Source organism: Colletotrichum fioriniae, assembly GCF_027942845.1.
Source record: "Colletotrichum fioriniae strain IMI 355084 chromosome Unknown scaffold_15, whole genome shotgun sequence".
NCBI lineage: Eukaryota > Fungi > Ascomycota > Sordariomycetes > Glomerellales > Glomerellaceae > Colletotrichum > Colletotrichum fioriniae.
This window is the reverse complement of record NW_027076851.1, coordinates 697,340-717,298: the sequence shown is the minus strand read 5'-3', so window position 1 is coordinate 717,298 and position 19,959 is coordinate 697,340. Positions and strand designations below refer to the sequence as shown.

Sequence of the window (19,959 nt, the reverse complement as noted above, 5' to 3'; positions counted from 1 at the left end):
AATCTACGTTTATGGGGATGTACTAATATGCAGGACAAGTCGTCGGCCGGCAGCGGGAATGTCTAAATCTGGACATGCACACATGTGTGTCACACCACACTTTTGCCCCAACCATAGTGACCCTGGGATTTCCCATGAGCTTGCAGGTGAGTTCTTTTCTTGCTTTTGAATCTCACTTTCCTGCTGGTACGTCTGGATTTTAACTCCACTCAAGCCCCTCCCGCGTTTTTGCCACCCGTTGCTGCTCATTTGCGGGTCTTGTACGAAGCCTAGGTACTGTATGTGTGTATTTCGTGCAGTGAGGCGGCAGGCATAAGCGGGAGGGAAAGACGTTGACTTGAGAAGTAGGGGAATGAGATGGGAGGGAGAGGGTTGAATAACGGTTCACTAGATCTTGCTTTCGAACATTCCCCGTGAGCCGTCTTCTTCCCCGGAGGCGTTCGGAGGAATCTGCTGTAAGAGAGTGCGGTGGCTTCGGCGTATGCCCTGACCTTAACATGAATGCCGTGTCCGCACCCTACCGTGTAGAGTGAGTGCTGGACAGCTTTCTACATAAGCGGAATGCAGAATGAGTGAGTGGAATGCGGGCGGTGGACGGACGTGGCGGCAGACTCCCGCGGCCGGTAGACGCTCCGCATTGTTTGCCCCTCCCCCTTGTTCTTGCGGCTTATTTTTGCCTGCCGGTCCTTGCCTACTTTGTCTGTTGCATGTCCACACCTCTTGTCACTGACTTGGTCTGGTATCCGCACTCAGTATGGATATCAGAGGGAGTGAATGGAGAGAAGAGGATGAGACGTTTGAGGTGGGCATCGTGAGAGGACGATGAGGGGATGAGGGAATGCGATGCGATGAGGATATTGGCCAATTGCTTTGATCAACAGATATTCACAGACAAGGAGAGTATATGTAACTGCATATGGCAATATAAGCGTGAGGAGCAATGCCTTCAGACAAGAGAACAGGGAAAAGTGATAATTGTCGGACCCGTCTATTATTGCTCCATCATCCCCATCCTATCCCGCCACCTCCGCCCTCTCTCTCTCTCTGTCTCTTTTTCTGTCTGCCAAAACTCGTTTGCATGAGGTATCCGTGGATCCGTATGTGTAGTACCGTACGGCGTAATTGCTCAGCAGTCAACTTGTTGTGGTCCTATGTTCCCGTGTTCCCGTGTTCCTAGGTATGTTCCATGGCTCTCCCCTCTCCTACCCCAATCACCAATTGCCCAGGTTGAGGTGATTCCAAGGGACCAAAAAACAGGCTTTCCAGGCTCCAAAGCAATCCCCCCGCCTGGTGCCCACTTGGCTTCTAAGGACTTAGGTTACCGTAGGTTCTCCTTACCGCCCGCCCGCCCGCCGCCGCCGCATCTCGCCTTCCGCCTTCCGCCGCCTTGTCTTGCCTTGCCTTGTCTTCACCTTGCTCACCTGAGCTGTCACCTACCTTAATCATCGGGCAGGTCTGGATTGCTTACCTGCATCCGTAATTATTGCCCTGCCTGCTTACCTCACGGCATCTCTTCAACCAACAACGGCCAAGCGCTCCCGCTGCATTTCCACCCGCCGTGCCGCCCCCAGTCAGCCCAGTATCCAAACATCCAAACATCCAGAACCGTTCAACATCATCCAACCAACTCTTCCTTTCCCCAATCCAACTCTCCATCTCAATCCCAAATCTCAATCCCACCATTTTCCCACCCCCACTCCCTGTCCCCATCTCCTCTTCTCCTTGCCTGCCTTGCTCTGCTGTTGCATCAACACTCGCAGCTTTCCAGCCGCACCCATTCCTTGCTTTATTTTCTGGATGCGACAGAACTAAGACAACATTCTACACCACCATTGCATCACAACCAATACGTAACCGCCCAAATCCAAGAAACCGTAGCCGCCTTGCATCACGTCGCCCAAAGACTCTCCTGGATATCAGTCCGCCCACAGTCTCACCTGCCTCTCTCTCCCGCTGCATCCTCTCGACCAAGACGACGACGACGACGACGACCACGAAGCATTCCAGAGAAGCCAATCGATCGTAGTCCACCCCGCGACCGAGCACGAACCCCTTCTGCCCCTCGCCCGCATGGCCCGCGACTGCGTATACCTCGCCATTAGAGAAGAGCCGTAGAGACCAAGTCTTGCGCGACATCTCCATATACCCCCCGACCTACACACTCCCGCCAGACATGTCTGCCTTTACCTCACAACAGCCCGACGAGGGCTACTCCGAAGACCCTCTGAACCCCAGCTTCAGCGGCGCTCAGGATGTCTCGGCCTCGCGCCCACCCGCAGACCTGCCCGCCTGGCTCGCCCAACATCTCCCCGGCCTGTCCACCTCTGAAAAGACTGGTACGTTAACCCTGGCCCTCTGATGTAGCTGCAGTAGGGCAGACATCGGCTCGGTTTGCTCGTTAAACTTAGGAAGCCAACTGACACGTCACTTTGCCAAATGAACAGAACTTGCTATAGCCCTTCTCGACCAGCTACCCACTTCAACCATCGTCGAAATCGTCCAGCGTCTACACCCTCGCATGTACATCAACTTTGTTCATTACTTGCCGACAGAAGTCTGCCTGAAGATTCTCGGATACCTCGATCCCCTCTCTCTCATCAACGTCGCCAAGGCTTGCCACGCCTGGCACGAGCTGGCCCTCGACCGCAAGCTATGGGAGAAGCTGTACAACATGGAGGGCTGGAAGGCCATTTACTCGGAAGTCAACAAGTGGGAAGAAGATGCGAACAAACCCCAGAGCCAATCTCCCAGCTCCCTCCACAGGGTCCGATCATGCGAAGACGGCCACACGCATAAGAAGCGTGCGATATCTGAAGACAACGATCTCGAGATGACAGACGCCGGGGCTTCGGTCACCAGGGAAGATTCGATGAACTCCATCATGGGTAATAGCATCTTTGGCAGTCCTGCCTCATCGTTCGGTTTCTCAAGGAGTTCAGCTACGCCGCAACATGGAGAGATGGATCTGGACAGGTCGGCTTCAGGGTCCAATCGTCGGAGCGCGGAGAGAAACTTCAGTCTTGACACCAAGGGCAAGGGTAAGGCGTCGCCCATGCTGCGGGCCGCTCTCGTCAAGGAAGACTCGCTACCGCCCCAGATGTCCGCCGACGCACTAGGAAGAATCTCACGGTCGTCACTCTGGTCCTGGGACGCACCTAGCCGACGGTACAGGCTCGACTGGAAGTATCTATACACGATGCGATACCGACTGGAGCAGAACTGGGAGCTCGGAAAGTTTACCAACTTCCAGCTGCCCCATCCAGACCACCCGCAAGAGGGTCACCAAGAGTGCATATACAGTCTGCAATTTGACAGCGAATACCTTGTCAGCGGTAGCCGTGACAAGACGCTGCGTATTTGGAGTCTCCACACCCAGCGGTTGTTAAGGCCACCCCTGGAAGGCCACACTGGATCTGTGCTTTGCTTGCAGTTCGATGCGGACAAGGACGAAGATCTGATTGTCTCTGGAAGCAGTGACTCCAACGTGATTCTGTGGAAGTTTTCAACAGGACAGATGATTCAAAGGCTCAAGAATGCTCACTCCGAGTCGGTTCTCAACATCAAATTCGACAAAAGGATTCTGGTCACATGCTCAAAGGACAAGACCATCAAGATTTTCAACCGCCGTCCGCTCAAGTACGGTGATCCGGGCTACGGTGACAGCGATGTCGTCTTCAACGCCCCGAAACGCGTCAGAGACTACGGATACGGCAACCCCATGGACGACTTGCCCCTAAAGCCTGCGTACAGTCTGATTGGCTCTCTGGACGGACATGGCGCGGCTGTCAATGCTGTTCAGATCCATGACAACGAAGTGGTGTCAGCCAGCGGCGACAGAAACATCAAGGTGTGGGATTGGACCAAGCAGGTCTGTATCCGGACAGTCGTTGGCCATAGCAAGGGCATTGCCTGCGTGCAGTACGACGGTCGGAGGATTGTTAGTGGCAGCAGTGACAACGAGGTCAAGGTGTTTGACAGGTTCACGGGTCTCGAAGTCGCCAGCCTGCGCGCGCATACTAACCTTGTGCGAACGGTCCAGGCGGGTTTCGGCGACCTTCCTTACAGCGCTGAAGAGGACAAGGCAGAGGCCAAGAGGATCGACGAGATCTACTTTAAGGCGGTAGCTGATGGAGTCGTCAGCCCCTTTAGCGACCACGGCAGTCGTCGTGGTCGTGCCCAGGCCCGTAACGCGGGTAGTCAACGACCAGAGGACATAACGGCGTACGGTGCCATTCTTCCTCCCGGCGGCGGCGGTGGCAAGTACGCTCGCATCGTGTCTGGATCCTACGACCAGAGCATCATCATCTGGCGCCGTGATAAAGAGGGCGTTTGGAAGGACACGCAACATCTACGTCAGGAAGAGGGAGCCGCGGCAGCCCAAAGTCAAGCTCAAGCTGCGGCGAGAGCGGCTTCGCAGCTCACCGCACAAGAGATGCTGGCGAACTTGGAGTCAGGCTCTCCCTCCACCGCGCGCGGCACTCGGGGATCTTCATCGTCTACCGGATCTCCCAGGACGACCGTCGACAATCCCATTATTGCCACCATCACGCCCGATTCGGCTCAGGCCTTTATGAACCTGATTGACACTGTTGTGCCTCGGGGACCGACGCAGCTGCGCCAGGCTTTGCACCATTACCCGACGATGTTGGTGTACAACTCACACATTCAGGCTGCCATTGGCAGAGAACCGAACCCGCGCATCAGAGCCGACCTCCGCAATGTGCTCAACGCCGCCCTTTTGGAGACGCAACTTAACCAGTCGCGCCGCCTTGTGGCGAATCGCGAGGCGCAAACGATTGATCCGCCAGCGCTGCCACCCCTGAATGGATTCGCCCCGTCGTCAAGCACACAGCCTCAGCAGCAGAATCTTGCCAGATTTCACATGGAACTTGCGCGACAGCGACACGCTCAAGAACAAGAAGCTGCTGCCGCTGCCACACCCGCCGCCGGACCTGCGACGCCACAGGTGCAAGGACATTTGCACATTCAGGGACAAGTTCAGAATCAAGCACAGCCGACGCAGCCGGGAGCACCTGTTCAGACACAGGCGACGCCGGTGCCGATACAAGGCGCGCAAAACCCTGTGCCGGATGCGGCGTACCACCCCCACATTGCCAACGGCGACAACGGCCCAGCGAGGGTGTTTAAGCTGCAATACGATGCCCGCAGAATCATTTGTTGTAGTCAGACGAGTGTCATTGTAGGCTGGGACTTTTGCAACAACGACCCGGAGCTGGAGGAGGTTGCGCGGTTCTTCGGCACGGTGGAGTAGAGGCGGACGACGTGGTGTGTTGGAGTAGCAGTAGTAGTAGCAGCAGCAGCATCTCACTGGCATAGCGAATCGTATCGGCAGAAGGGGGGGCTCATTGGTTTATCTATTGGGAAGAATAGGAGTTTTGGAACAATGAGAAGTGAATTCGAGTTGTGAACATGTGTAACCACTGTACCTGGTGCTTGTAATGAAGTAGATATGAGGTATGCCATTACGCCGAGAATGGAACTTTCCATATGTCAGTCTCCCCTCTAGCCTTCTTCTCCTTTCCTACACGACACTCTACAAGCACATTTAGCCAGCAGCCTCCTTGAGCTTGGCGCCCTCCTTGGCCGGCTCCTCATCCACAAACTCGGGCAACTCCTCCTGCAAGAAACTCGGCATGGCGCCCATCTCGGGCTCCAGCTCGGCCTCCATCCCCAACGCCTCCAACTCAGCATCCAGCTCCGCCTCGTCCACGTCCTCGGGCACATCATACGACCTCGCCAGACTCTCCTGGATATCATTCCCGATATCCATCAAATCCGCCATCTCATCCTGCAACCGCTCAATCTTGTCGATGTCCACTTTCCCATACTGCTTCTTGAGTTCTTTATTGGTCGTCTTGAGGGCGTCGACGGTGGCCATGGTATTTTTGAGGTTATCCTGCATCGTCTGCGCCTGTTCCATGTTCCAGACCTGGGACTGGAGCTGGTCGCGCTGGGACTCGTACATTTTGCGGCGCTGGAGTACCTTGAGGGCCTTTTGCTTGATTGCGTTTTTTCCCGGGCCGTCGCGCATTTTGGAGAGTTTTTGTTGGTAGGTGTTTAGTTCTGCGGTGAGGGCGGAGAGTTTTACATCGATTGAGGAGATGCGGTCGTCGATGTTTGTGATTGCGCTGTTTAGGGTTGGTTTGGGGCCCTTTGGGGCTGCGCCGAATAGGCGGTTCATGGTTGCGAGTTTATGTTGTTGCTGAGGTTCGTATGGGAGGTTTCGCTGAGTCTATCGGGGTGTTGATGAAGATGTGTCGTAGTGAGGTTGTTGGGTTTTTGGCGGGCGTTTGTGTCGTTGCCTGGATGACGTTGCGTGGTGATGAAGCTGGGTGACGGTTATCGATAGGACCCCGCGGTCGGGATGGTCGTTGCGGGTGGTTGGACGGGCCTGGGCCCCGCTACATAGCTGAGTGGGAGAAATGTAAGGCCGATTTTCCGAGAGGCTTCGTCCTGGTCCTGTCTGCGCGGTTGTGGACCCCGGATTTGCGAACGCGAGGATGCTCTTTGCCATGTCCGGCTTGGCGGAGGCAGTGGTCAAGTCCGGATATTCGCTTTTCAAAGGTCTTCAAATGTCAAGTATATGTCTGATGACCTCGTTGCATTCTATCAACCTCTGCGATCAGGACCAAAGTGGCTGGTTGGTGGAGTGCCCAAGTCCACGGACAAGCCTGAAAGGTAAAGTAAAGGCTAAGAGTTCCCGGGTTCAATCAAGAGATGTAGCCACATCGGGGGTAAATTCTTTTTTGTCTCTCTTCTGGTCGAGTGCTCCCTTTCACACACTGCCTGCCCTGGCTGGAAACCTCCAGAGCTATTCCCTTCATTTGGGGATGATTGTAATGTGTTCATTGCTGCTTTTCATTGCCCCCGTGCCTTTATCATGCCTTCCTATCTTACACGAGGCTTTCGCTTGACATCATACCCTAAACGGAAGGTTCAGTTCTTTCTCCAGACTCTTCAGCCTTCGTCATTTGCTTCCATCAGAAAAGCCACATATAACATGGCCTCGGTCTTTGGCGCCTTGTCAGGGGTTACCGGTTACGCGCGTGCGCAGCGACTCGCACTTACATAATGGTTTCCTCCCAAATCCTGGGCATCGCGGCTGGTGTCTTGTAATGAATCGCCAAGATTCCATGACTAAAAACAGGGCCCCTTTACCCCAGCTGTTCCGTATTGTGCATTTAAGGGGATGATCCGTCAGTGGACAATTAGGACAGGTGCTCGTTTCTATGATTGTACATGGCCCTTTGATCTACGTGCCGGTATCATTTGCCTCTGGATGTATCCAAAAACAAAAGTGAATGTATTTGCGACGTAGACGGACTACACCGACCTGTGAGAAGCTGGAGATGAGACGGTTGCCGACGGAGGAGATGGCGGAAGAAGCCAAGCTGTGGACGGGCCGGCAGAGGTGCCGTGGTGACGAGGAGGAGGAGGACGAAGGTCCTGGTGTCGCTGACGGCTCCGAGACTGAGGCCTGTCTTGGTGAGGATGGCGATGACGAGAAACCCGGAGTTCCGTCTTCAGTTTCTGAGCTGCCCATTTATGTGTCGATGCATCGGTATGTCCATCAAAGCCTGGAATATCTCATGATCAAATTGAGATATCAAAATACTGACCGTAGGCAGTGTCCGCCGTCTCATCAATGCAAGTATAGGTGAGACCATCTTTCATTGCCGGAAAACCTATGTATTCACACTTGGAACTAGATGATCCATTCACACTCAGCCAGTTGAGTGACCCTAGGATGAACATTCTCATCGTCCGGCCTCTCGTTGAGCGTTTGTATCATCCAAACGATATCACCATAGGTACGTGATCCCTCTTTTCTTCAATACCACTCATGACTAACTCCAGAACGAGTCTACTGCCTCCTGGCCAATCGCCTCTACTTCCTCCGTCAGCAGGCCACTTCAGTCCACCAACCTGTCAACATATCCCGCGCAACGCTCTGCGAACTCGTAGCAGCTCGTGTTCTCCGTCGCTTCCACGAAGCCAACCCGGGCTCTCAAGGCCTGCTCTTCCTCTCACGCCTCCTCGTGGGCGGCTTCGACCCCTTCGAGGGCGCCCCCGAAGCCGTCGAGTTTGAAGGCCGTCGGCAGTGGGCACCCCAGGAACGCGGTGGCCTCGAACGCAAACTCACCGCCCTCGAGCTCGCCATCCTCTCCGAGAGCAAGACCTTCATCTCCTCCCCGGGCTGCCAGCGCGTCATCAACGCCGTCTACGAGGGCCGTGTCGTCTACACCCCGCTCTCCTTTGTCGATATCCTACCCGACCACTACGAGTACCGCCCCATCTCCCTCTACGATCCGCGGAAAGCGCCCCTGTTGAATCATTACCGCCTCATCGTCCCGCGCTCCCGCAACTCCATCGAGTTCGTCCAGTTCCTCATCCTAATGATCCTCTACTTCCTCGCCATGCTCTACCGCCGCAGCAGCAACGAGGTTTTCGAGTTCCTCTTCTGCATCTACGCCGCCGGCTGGGTCCTCGACGAAGTTGCCGCCGTCGCAGAGCATGGCTGGGAGGTTCACGCGCAGAACCTCTGGTCCTGGCTCGACGTCACCTTTTCCGCAATCTACGCCGTATACATCCTCGCGCGCATCTACGACGTAGGGGCAGGTCACTTCCCCGACGGCCACGGCCTACACATCCTCCCGCTCGCGGCACCCATCCTCCTCACCCGCGTCGCCTTCAACATCGCACCCGACAACATCGTGCTCATCTCCCTACACGCCATGATGAAGGATTTCTTGCTGCTATCGTTCCTCGCGTGCTGGTGCTTCATGGGTTTCCTTCTCGCGCTGCAGTGGCTCATCGACTCCAACGACAACTTCAACGAGACGCCCTCGTGGTTCGCCATTTGCAAGTGGATGCTCTGGATCTGGTTCGGTCTCGACGGCACCGGCATCCAGGAGTCAACGCAGTTCCACATCATTCTCGGCCCGGCACTCATGGTCGGCTTTGCGTTCCTCGGCAACACGCTGTTCCTGACGATCCTCGTCGCCGTGCTGACAAACACATTTTCCAACATCATTGCCGACGAGGCGGCCGAGGTGCGCTTCCGTCGCGCGGTGCTGACGTTTGAGGGTGTCAAGAGTGATGCCATTTTCGCGTACCCGCCGCCCTTTAACATCTTTGCCCTCGCGACGCTACTGCCGTTACGGTTCGCCGTGTCAGCCGAGACATTTCACAGGGTCAACGTCGCGCTGATCCGCGCACTGAACTTGCCCACGTTGCTGCTCATTAGTCTATACGAGAGGCGGCAGTTCTCACGCCGAATGAGGAAGAAGCTGAGTGGTAATGGTGGCCGCCGGAGGTTCTTGGGGTGGCAGCTTTCGGGGTTCTCACCGCACGGTGATATCCAGGCCGTGTTTGATACGGCGCCGCCGCCTGATGTTGCTGATTTGATCGAGGAGCTGGATAAGCTTGGCGACGAGGGGTCTGTGACGAGCGAGGTTGTGCCCAAGTTGTCGGCTGATTTGACCCGGCCTATTCGATGGAGATCGCGGCTACGAAATGGAGTTCAGGAGCATGATGATTAAAGGAGGCTGAAGGAATGCAATCGCAGTGGTAGTGGCCTATTATTTATTACATCAAAACATCATAATACATCTATCCCTGTCCGTCATCATCCTTTCTTCAAAGCTTCCACACCTGAAGGTTACGATATCTCGCTACAAGAGGCTGCATCTGTCGGAACCCGATCCTCCCATCCCGAATAATAGGCCCCGTAGATTTATCGTCGTAGAACTCAAAGATGGGCAAGTCGTTGATGCGGAATTTAACCTCGCGCTTGTCCTTGATAACCTCAATCTTGTAAAACGCACCAGCGGCGTCTGGGACAGGCGGCAAAGGGTCCGCGCCCTGAGAAACAAGGTGGAAACCAGGCGACTTGCGCAGGTTCGCCAGATGGAACGCCCTCTCCTCGGGCCAGCGCCTTCGGAAGTAGGACGCGTGCAGCGTGCGTATGTCGGAAGAGTGGTACTGCGGGTAACTCCCGTTCCTAGGCTTGAGGGACGGGTCAAAGATGGACCCCTTGCCGTCGTCGGCGACGGTGGCGGCGCCGAAGAAGAACATGGCCAGACCTGGCTCATTGCGCGGGGAGAATTCCCAGGTGATGCGGATGCCGTCGGGGAAGACCTCGGGCACCCAGTAGACGAAGTAGTCGTCTGGGTTGCCGCCGCCTGAGAGCTCGAGGGTGTCGTTGACGGCTGCTACGGTGAGGGGGCCCTCTGCTACCCAGGTTGCGACGTCGGCGGTCGAGTTTAGGGGGTTACTGTAGAGGAGGGTCTCTGCCATTGTCGAGGTTGCTAGAGTGAGGAGTGCGGTGAGAGTACGCATGTTGGATGGCTTAGAAGAAAAGAGTGTGGCTGGATGCGTATGTGAGGAACTCGACGGGGGACTTGGATGTTGATCTTTTGAGGAACCTCGAGGGAATGCTATTAGTCAGAGAGACAATGAGAATCGCAAAGGTCACATTGGCGCAGCTCAAGTGGGCAGACGAGATGTTTTGTAGCTGTACGGAACAAAATACCGGTCACATCGTCCCAAGCGCGTCAGTAAAGTTTGCATCTTGGAGCGGAGTGATGCTGCACCGAGATTCCCGAGTCCGGGGTGTTCCCCCGGGAGTGGAGAACCGGGAGGTTGACAGGTGCGCCGAGCTAAACTGAGAGGGGCAAGTCCTCCCTCCGAGTTTAAAGTCGCGCAATGTTGTCATCTGAAAGTAAAAAGGTGTGATTAATATAAGCAGTCAGAATTCTACCTTGAAGAGAAGTCTGGGTCGTCGAAGCTGTTGAGCCATGTGCGGTTTGCAGCCCTTGCAGGTGGCATCCGAAATGCTTATCTCATGTCGCTTCTGCAGCCCTGTATCACGCAAGACTGACCTAGAGTGATACCCATGGCGGTGAATATTTGAGGTGGAAACATGTGTTCATGTGTGAACTTTCCAAGTTCTTTAGGACGTCTTGGCAGGGCTACTCCGGAATCCTGCGTCTGAATCCGAACTCTCAACATCCAAGTTAACAGTCATGAGTCTCTACTAGGGGAGCAGAGTTTCCACCAATTGAGGGAGTGGAGATCAGCGTCGCATCCGGTAATGAGCCTAAATAACCGATTCGAATGAGGCGGAAATTGCAAGTGTTTTTGGACAATATCTTGGCAATGCCCGTGCTATCCGGAGAGGCAGAATTCGTCTCAACTTTTGACATTTGAAGAGCTTGTCGGATGTCGTAGCGTTAGTAGTTGACGAGCCGCACGGAGTGACGCCGGCCGGGCCGGGGTTTCTAGCGGCGCTATTGGCGACGTCGGAGCGGCGCTGGTCCGCTCAGGTGTTGCCGGTGCCCAAATCTACTTCACTTGCGTTGATGCTCTTAAAACGATAAGAGCTGTCCAATGTACCAAGCTTCCAATAGGCAAACATCATTGGTTTCAGGGTGATTTCTTCTTAGGGATTATCGCATATTGCGGCGCTAATGATCCGTCATGATGCACTGTTGATGCCAACTTTCGAATAGCTCTTCTCCTTGGATGTTACCTCATCTAGGATGCCTTCCCAAGTTTCTACTCGATCAGACAAAGCGACTTTTGGAACCAACTGTAGTAACCTAACCATCTATGAGAAATCCGCTGAGGCGCATGAATCTGTGACGCACCTCAGGCTGGTTACCTCCTCGCAACCTCCTCACAACCTTCTCACAAGATTTGGATAGGATGTGGATCGATCTCATGTCCTGGTGGTTATGTTTTATGGGACTGATAGTAAAGTATGAAGATTTCCAACATGAGTTGAACTTTGCCGTTCTCCCGATGACCGGGTGATTGGCTACCCATTTCGATGCTCTCGGACCCTGAGGCTCTGTTCAATTTCCCTGTAAATGGAGCCCGAAAGAATCAATAATGGACCCCGAAGACGATACTGGAGCCCGAGGTATCGGAGCTGAGCCGGAAGACCCCCACTTTCCACCGTTTTGTCTACTTTAAGAGACGACAAGGCTCCTAGGGCTCCGACAGTGGATCGCTACCCGGGAACCTCCTCCGCCAACTCCGCCATCGGACAGTATGCCCATGACACCGATGGAGACCTCAACAACGCCCAGTCTTGCTTTGCCCATCCAGGCTGAGATGTCCCACTTAACGGTGTTATTTTCGTGATTGCTCGTACGATGGAGGCATTCAGGCAACAGCCATGAAGCCAATATCTAGGAGCCTTATATACCGAAACCTGACAGCATGAAGTCGGGAGACGAGAAAGCCGACCAATACGCAAAAGTCTTGGCATATTCAAGCAAACTTCCTACCATTACAAGTTACCTCCCGTCAATATTACCACAATGGCTCCCGGCTGGCTCGAAAAGTTCATCGTCCGCGTAGACGCCACCCCGGACAAGCGCCGCACCGAAGAGACACCTGCTCTTGAAATTCACTACACCGCACTCAAAGAGCACCGCCGAATCCTCGGCGTCAAGGGCGACACGACGCCGCGCTACGAAGTGAAACGACAAGCCGTCCTCGCAGCCTGGGGAGACAAGTGCCATGTCACATCACCAGCGAATGGAGGCCAGGAGGTAGCCGCGATCGATTTCCATACGCTGCCTGCCCAGACCGAGATCCAATTTCCGCAACGTGCGCTCAAGATCGATATCAAAGACAGCGATGGCAAGTACGAGTCAAGCGAGCTGGGAAGCTTGCATTGGAAGGCGACGGGTATGAAAGTGTATGGACGGGCGTCGTGGGAGCTGAGGAATGAGACGGAGATGATCTTGTCTGTCACGATTGACGATCATCAAGTGAATGGTGTGATTTCTGTTTGGAAGAGGCATCTTGGACCGGAAACGATCGAAGAAGTTGTCATGGTTGGGCTCTCCAAGATTGAAGAGTACAGGAGAATGATGCGGAATGCCAAGATATCTAGCATAGGAGTCGCTGCCAATGCGACGTGGCTGGCGGCGTAGTAAGGCGTGTTTGATGTTGTACTACTTTCTGTCAACCTCACAGCGACCTGTGTTATTGTTCAATTATCAGAAGCCAAGAACAAGGTCCTTAGCAATTATGTTAAGAGATCTCTGGTTTGAGATCAAAAGCAAGTTGGGCACTTACCTATCCCGTGCGTTTCTCACACTTTATTAGAGTACGGAAGCAGACTTGTGGTAAGGCTCTGTTAATAGACTCGACAGAGTGTCTCGACGAAAGTCTCTTGTGGCACATTGGAGCCGGGCCGAAGACAACTCGACTTTCAGTTTTCATGGTAGACTCTACGAATTCCGGGTCATAAGAAGTTGTGCTTCGAAACGTATATAGATTATCAGTGCCTTGAACCTTCAATGACTGAGTTGGTAATGGTTGCAGAACACTAGAAAAATACATTGTTGTTCTTATCCTCTGGATATGCGGCCCAATCCTGTATGTACCATGATGCTGAGTGTCAATTCTGGCCGCCTTCCTCAAAAGAATCAAGAGAATTTTCAGGGCATTCTCTTCAACATATGCTTGTAATGTAACTCATGCCATGTGATGAATCATTGAAGATCTACTGTATGTAGTATTTAACCAAATGAAGCACGATGCTCTATCTTACTCCACATCCTAGATTTCTAGTACTCTTCAAACTCTTCAAATGGCTACGGCAGCGTGCTTCTGACTATAAATACTGGAAAACCACAACATCGAAGTTCCACATAAAGTCAAAAGCGCCAACTCTGAAAACCTCATAATGCCAATTATGACACAAAGGATGTACGTTTCTCTTACAAGTTTCCCTATGTCACTGTTTGAAAAATGCTGCTGCCTGGGGCTGTGTATCAAAGCGGAGACAACTACAAAGTCTATTGTTTGATCACAAAGACTTACGTCCCAGCCTTGGCCGAAATAAAGTCCCCGGAAGAAGCAAATAAGTGTCGTCTAGGGCTGAAAATCGTCAAAGCAAAGCCGGCAGCCGAAGATATCGCACCTTTCGGAAGAAAACGCTTGTCGGACAAGGTTACAAGACGGGTCGTCGTATTAAAAGTCACAGGCGTAACTTGTCCAATCACTGCCTAGATATACACATAAAGGGCCCTCAATAGTCACGAACATGGCATTTTCTTCTTAAGGGACCTTAAAACACCTAGGCATCCGTTTTTCTCACTAGATAAATCCTTCAAACGTCCCAAATCCGCTGGTCATCGGGCCTCTATGCTCACACCACGACCACCTCGATTCTCTTCAGCAAACAGATAGAGGGTTCCCTCCAGCCCTACAGGCTCCAATATTCTTTCCCTTGCACAGCCTCGGAAGTGCCGTTAGCCGGGACAGACTACAGTCCCAGGAAGCAGAGGCAAACAAGGGAAGAGACAGAGAAAGATTGCAAACAATCCCCTCCCTTCCCGAGTCGCTCTAGCTTGGAAATAGAAGGCGGGGCGTGCGCGCGCGGGGCGGCCTTTCTTCCCAAGAAAATTTCTAGGCGGCGTTTCTGGTCTTCGGAGCCCGAGTCCGTGCCGGGATGGTGATCCTTCGAGCTGCAAAAAATGGATGGCAGAATAGGGGTCAATGTTCTGGGGGAAGGATGAACTGATGCGCCAACATCGCGAACGAAACCGTTTCCTTTTCGGAGAGGGAACAAATCCTCTTTCAGTAGCATTCTGACAGATCTGTATATAATGAGCAATACTGTCAGCTCTTCTGTGTGTTATGTACGGCTGAGAGTCACGATGAAAGCAACCGTACCGACATAAAGTAACTTCATCCATGCCCAAGAATTCATCCACAATGAAGCCCCCACGCACACGGACATTGGAGAGCACGGATACCCGTCTTGAGGAAGAAAGCTATGCCGAGAGAAGGGGAACGACACTCATACACCCTCACTGCAGCCTTAGAGCTATTTCTTCCGCTATCAGCGCAAAGTCTGCCTCGACTCCTCGAGAGACCCAAGAAATACACCACATACCCCTCCTGGCAAAAGGAATGTAACAGGGACATGGAGAGGAGAGACCTTGCATACGCAGACGCTTAGAGCGGCAGGTAAGAAGAACTCCGTTCGCCAGAGAACACTAGCATTCTGAAAGATCATACCCCCCTCTCTCTATCCCCTTGCCCCTTCGCTCCCAGCGCCATCGTGACAGGCCAGAATCGTCTTACGACATGCGTTTTCTTTCCCACTCCCTCTACCTTACAAGCGTAGGATTGCACCAGTGCAGGCCCGTCGTCGGTCGAGCATGGTGTGGACAGTAGGTAGCGAGCTTATGCGCCCTCTGTACGGCGGAGGTTCCGCTGGGTATCCGGCCTAGGAGTATCAATATGCTGGCAAGTGCTGCGCCTCATCGACCAACACTAGCAGTTACACATCCGTTGGGTGTAGCACAGAGGGATCTCAATCGATGTCTGTCGATATGAGTGAGCCCCAGGGGGGCTCACTGTGGGTTGATTCACCGTTCTGCCCCCAATCTCAGCGGACAGGCAAAGATCTAAATGGAGAAGCCTAAAGGGCCTGAGACAGCTTGGTGTTTACGGCTATGGAGCTTGGTCTGGCTTTCGAGCCGGGGGATGAGCGGCAATCTGGGTCTCGAGGCCTTGTACTGTGAGTCGAGCTTGGCATACACACACAGATACACACCCGACAGTGAACACCCAAGTACACACAGGCACACTAGGAAGACGGGGAATCTCATTGACAATGTGCCATATATACTACGGCTTGCTGCCTAATGCCCTGTTCCTTCTTCGCAATAAAGATCGAGTTTTGAGGACAGCATGAAATTAATGCCAGCCTATCACGATTGTGCCGCTGACCTCTGTCCCGTCCCGCGCCTCCCACAGTCTTATGGGTGTCCCACTCATTTGTAGATGAACAATCAGAAACATCAAGTCATCTAGAAGAAGGCTAGTATTGGATGGAAGAGATTTGGGAATAAGATAGCCAAAAGATTCATGATGCACAAGGCTGCGTGAGGCAGTTGATAACTACATCGTCACGTCCTGTTTTATATCTCTCGCTGGTGCTGATTGAAGTGTTACCGCTGTAAATTGAATGACTGTCACTGGAAGAATGGCAACGAAGGTCGACTTTTCTGCTTTCCATGCGCACCACATCTAGAAGAAGAGTTCCACAATCTAACCATGGCCACTAAGTCTACAAACGCCGAATGAAATTCTAACAGATATTAAGCATACAAATGACACCGCATCAGCGAACATAATCATTATCGTTAACTCCATGTTTTGGCAAAGACTCTAGACTCAAGATGAGAGGCCCACCACCGAAACCCCAAATATCCTCCCAACTCCCTCCGTAAGCGCATTGAAAGCCAAGCATTTTCTGGTTTCCAGGCGTTCACAGAGGTGAGAAGGGAAACAACCCAATCTGATCCTCTCAAAGTGCTTCGTCTATGTCCAGACGAAAACGCATCCATCAGCCTTGTATCCGCCGACGTGCGGGTCATGACAATGCTTTTCATCCTTCCACAGTCTGTGACGATTTTGACAGCGATCTAAAATAGGGGCTGGAGTTCATCCTCAATCTCACCCCCCCTCCCACCTCACGAGAATCATCGGCTGCCAAGAATTAGACGTAGGCAATGCCAATTTGGCAACCCTCCGACATGGTTCCCTCCTCTGCAAACCATGCCCGTTCGAATGTGCAAAAGCTCTCAACTAAGAGGTTTTCCCGGGGGGTCGTCAGCTCACCTCCATTCCACATCCCCTCGACAGATGATTCGCATCATCTCCGTTTTAGTAACCCCTTCGACATCCCGAATTCGTCTGCCTAGTATTTCTCCGTGTGGCCCTACGATTGTTCACTAACGCTACCTTACGCCTAGATCCTGCGCATGTTGGCACCGTTGGCATCAGGCAGCACTTTACCTTCTTCTAGAACCCAAAATGCATCTCTTTCCACCATATCTACAGGAAGACCACCTTCAGGACACTAGCATGGATTTAGTCTGCCCAACTCCATGGATACCTGCCTTGACTCTCCATATCGTACATCTAGGCAGCAATTTATCCGTACCTCTTTCTAGTAACCCCTCCATCTCGTTCCTACCCCCCCTCTGACAGGAAGACTTTGCTCCATGCTTGAGAAAGACCATGTTTCTTACAGGTAAATTGCAGCTGTAAGGATCCCAGTCTACCCAAGCTCTACGTGCATCATAAACGGGCCGAAGCAATCCAACCTCAAGGTGAAGATGACCCCCTAAAGGATCAGGGCGTCTTCATAGCACAGGTGCTTCCATGGAACCAAAAAGCAACAGCAACCTGATGTATCTGTTGGTCCGATCCACTCACGTACCGAGATGTACGATGCCCCGAAAAAAGGCATAGTCTGGTCACTTTCTTCCTCGCCGCAACGGCTCGGAGCAGCCTACAACGGGGAAAGAGCACGCGAGCATACATGCGCACTGCCAAAGTAGCAACCATTGCTAGTCGCATGCTGAAAGAGGGGCTTAAGCGAGCCTGAGCGATCTCGAGATCCCTTTCCGCCTTGAGGTGAGTAACCAAATTATCTCAACTTATACTATTAGCTACATACCTTAGTACTGAGACGAGTAGAACTAGGTCATGGCGATCGCGAAAGCGAGATGTTCATGAGCATATTCAGATCACACGAAGTGTGGGTAAGTAGGCGTAAGCGATACCTCAATGAAGGCAAGTATCCAGCCTTTCACATGTAACAATCCATCGACGGGGCCATTTCTACGTTTACTTCAATAAAGCACTCTGCAGTCAGCGAGGATCGTCTAGAACGAGTCTCTATGCCATCTAGGAATACCCTCCCGTCTCTCATGTCCCAGGCCGATGCAACCGTATATGTCATGCAATCCTTCCCTCTGCCTCCCCAACTCTAGGACAAAGCCCCCCTCTTCCAACGCCTTAGCAAACGCACACTCTTTCTCCATGTATTCCTCGCCATCTACATCTAGCTCTAGCTCTAAACCGTCAAGCTCTGAGCAAACTCAAACCCCTCTCTACAGACTACAACCTCCCCGAACCAGGCGGCATCCGAATCCCCATCGCCGCGGCGCCCCCAGGTCCAGGGACCCTCGCAGCAACCTCGTCCACACGCCCCTTTTGCAGACTGAACCCGGGTGTGACCCACCCGCCGCAGCTGCACCGGAATCCCCGCCAGCTATACCTCCCCACGGCGGCACCGCACTTCTGGTTCGGGCACGACAGCCGTCCCTCCAGCGTCCCCTTCTCCAGCTCCTCCCTCATCCACCCCAGCGGCTCCACAAAGACGTGTCCGCACGGCTGCTGTTTCTGCCGCTGATCCCTAGGCGCATCGGGCTCGTGATCGAGTACGAACCGCGGCGTAGCCAGCGTCTTGCGACACTTCTTGCACCGCACCTCCATACCCTTAACGCTCTCCGCCTCTTCTTTGCTCGTCTCCTCGTCCTCGAACCGTAGCTTCGTCGGTGCCTGGCCCGCGGCAAGGCTCTCGTCAATCTCCCTCTGGAACTCCCACCGCTTGTAAATCGGGTGCGACGCCACGTCGTCGGGGCAGCCCATGATCCACCACATCTCGAGTTGCTTCATGAAGCCCGGATTCGGCTCCGCAATTTCCCGGGTGTTGCGAACCCACTTCACGGCGGCGGCGACGACGGCTGCAGCTCCCTCTCGCGCTGCCGCGGCTTCCTCAGCGGACTTGGGCGTTCCTCCTGATGCTCCGTTCTGCGCGGCGGCCGTCGAAGCCGTGGACCTGCCGAAGCGGGAGGGATGTTTCCAAAGGAGGTAAGCGACGATGGCAGAGACGGAGCGGGACTTGCCCATGGCGCAGTGGACGTAGACGCCACCTGGGGTGTTGGGGTCCGGCTTTACCGCGTCAGAGCTGAGGTCCAGCTTCTCGAACAGGGGGGCGGGGAGGATGGCATCCGGATCCGTGGGCTTCGCCTCCGCCGCCGCCGCCGCTTTAGCCGAGGCAGTCTCCGTCTCAGGCTCAGACTCGGCCTCCAAATCCTTGGCCACAGCCGCCTTCAAGCGTTTGGCCTTTCCCTCGAAGCCTTTGTCCTTCTGGGCCTCCTCTTTAGGTCCGTCCGTGGCGCTCTTCTTGCCGCCGCCGGGGCACAGCGCATCCTCGATGAAACGAACAGCCTTGGGCAGGTGAACGAGCAGGTCCTCATCCTCGACATCGTCAATGTCGATGACCATGTGCTTGTAGCTCTTTCCGTAGTTCTCCCAGGTGTCGGTCTCGCTCTTCAAACCGGCCGGGTCAAATCGTAGCACGGAGAGAATATGGGTGATGTTGCGCTCCTTCAGTGCTGAAGGGCGGCGCAAAGCCCATATGCTGGTGAATGACGTTAGTGAACCTCATAGTGAAGATGACGAAGAAGAGAATATGTCTCACCCGCCGACATAGAGCTCCTCCTTGCCATCGATACGGTTCATGGCCATTTCGACGCAGCTCTTCTTCAAAAGTCGGTGTAACGCTTCAGTTTCCGCGCTCCCTTCAGGCTCGCCTGTGTAGATTTCTAACGTGTTGGTTGGTGCTTGTTTTTCTGTGCTGCGAGGTAGCACCTGCGCCGCGTCCTGCAGAGCTGTTCTGGTCGTGGTCGTGGTCGTGGCCGTGGCTGTCAAGCTTGACTCGATCTCTTTCAATCGCTTCGTCACGTCCTCGGTTGAGACCTGGCCACGAACCATGCGGATAGCTTTGTCGATGAAGGATTCAAAGGGCAGCTTGGCATAAGATACATGAGCGTAGTATGGTAGCACATGAAGGTGTAAGTTTCCCTGCTGTCAACGGGCGTAGTGTAACCAGGGAAAAGGGAGAAGGGGGGAAAGAGGGAGTCAATATCGGTGTCCCAAGCCCAAGAGCTACCAGAATGAGAGACCCCTCTCGCGTGCCAATCTCGGGATGCGACGAACGCTGGTGGTAGCGGTTGGGTGGTGGTGACGGGAATGACGCAGTTGTGCCTGTGGCTCGGCCTGAAGTTGCTCTAGCTTTGTTTCCCAAAATACTGCCGTTGCCGA

The 19,959-nt window shown here is 53.7% G+C and overlaps 6 protein-coding genes across 6 annotated transcripts; 3 read left to right on the top strand and 3 right to left on the bottom strand.

Moving 5' to 3' along the window:
• Positions 1 to 2,173: 2,173 nt before the first annotated feature.
• N0V96_010729 (uncharacterized protein) lies at positions 2,174 to 5,272 on the top strand (the record flags this gene model as incomplete). The annotated part of the gene is made up of 2 exons (XM_065759030.1): positions 2,174 to 2,336; positions 2,445 to 5,272. 2 exons carry the CDS (start codon positions 2,174 to 2,176, stop codon positions 5,270 to 5,272), a joined length of 2,991 nt encoding a protein of 996 aa, XP_065612340.1.
• A 294-nt stretch (positions 5,273 to 5,566) lies between these two features.
• VPS60 (Vacuolar protein-sorting-associated protein 60) lies at positions 5,567 to 6,202 on the bottom strand (the record flags this gene model as incomplete). The annotated part of the gene is made up of 1 exon (XM_053189221.1): positions 5,567 to 6,202. One exon carries the CDS (start codon positions 6,200 to 6,202, stop codon positions 5,567 to 5,569), a length of 636 nt encoding a protein of 211 aa, XP_053053209.1.
• A 1,192-nt stretch (positions 6,203 to 7,394) lies between these two features.
• N0V96_010727 (uncharacterized protein) lies at positions 7,395 to 9,563 on the top strand (the record flags this gene model as incomplete). Its single annotated transcript, XM_053189222.1, has 4 exons — positions 7,395 to 7,582; positions 7,650 to 7,678; positions 7,731 to 7,832; positions 7,879 to 9,563. 4 exons carry the CDS (start codon positions 7,395 to 7,397, stop codon positions 9,561 to 9,563), a joined length of 2,004 nt encoding a protein of 667 aa, XP_053053210.1.
• A 97-nt stretch (positions 9,564 to 9,660) lies between these two features.
• On the bottom strand, positions 9,661 to 10,362 carry N0V96_010726 (uncharacterized protein; the record flags this gene model as incomplete). Its single annotated transcript, XM_053189223.2, has 1 exon — positions 9,661 to 10,362. The coding sequence occupies one exon, from the start codon at positions 10,360 to 10,362 to the stop codon at positions 9,661 to 9,663; it is 702 nt and encodes a 233-aa protein (XP_053053211.2).
• Positions 10,363 to 12,350: 1,988 nt separating this feature from the next.
• N0V96_010725 (uncharacterized protein) lies at positions 12,351 to 12,971 on the top strand (the record flags this gene model as incomplete). The annotated part of the gene is made up of 1 exon (XM_053189224.1): positions 12,351 to 12,971. One exon carries the CDS (start codon positions 12,351 to 12,353, stop codon positions 12,969 to 12,971), a length of 621 nt encoding a protein of 206 aa, XP_053053212.1.
• A 4,996-nt stretch (positions 12,972 to 17,967) lies between these two features.
• On the bottom strand, positions 17,968 to 19,629 carry YVH1 (tyrosine protein phosphatase yvh1; the record flags this gene model as incomplete). The annotated part of the gene is made up of 2 exons (XM_053189225.1): positions 17,968 to 19,276; positions 19,337 to 19,629. 2 exons carry the CDS (start codon positions 19,627 to 19,629, stop codon positions 17,968 to 17,970), a joined length of 1,602 nt encoding a protein of 533 aa, XP_053053213.1.
• Positions 19,630 to 19,959: the final 330 nt, after the last annotated feature.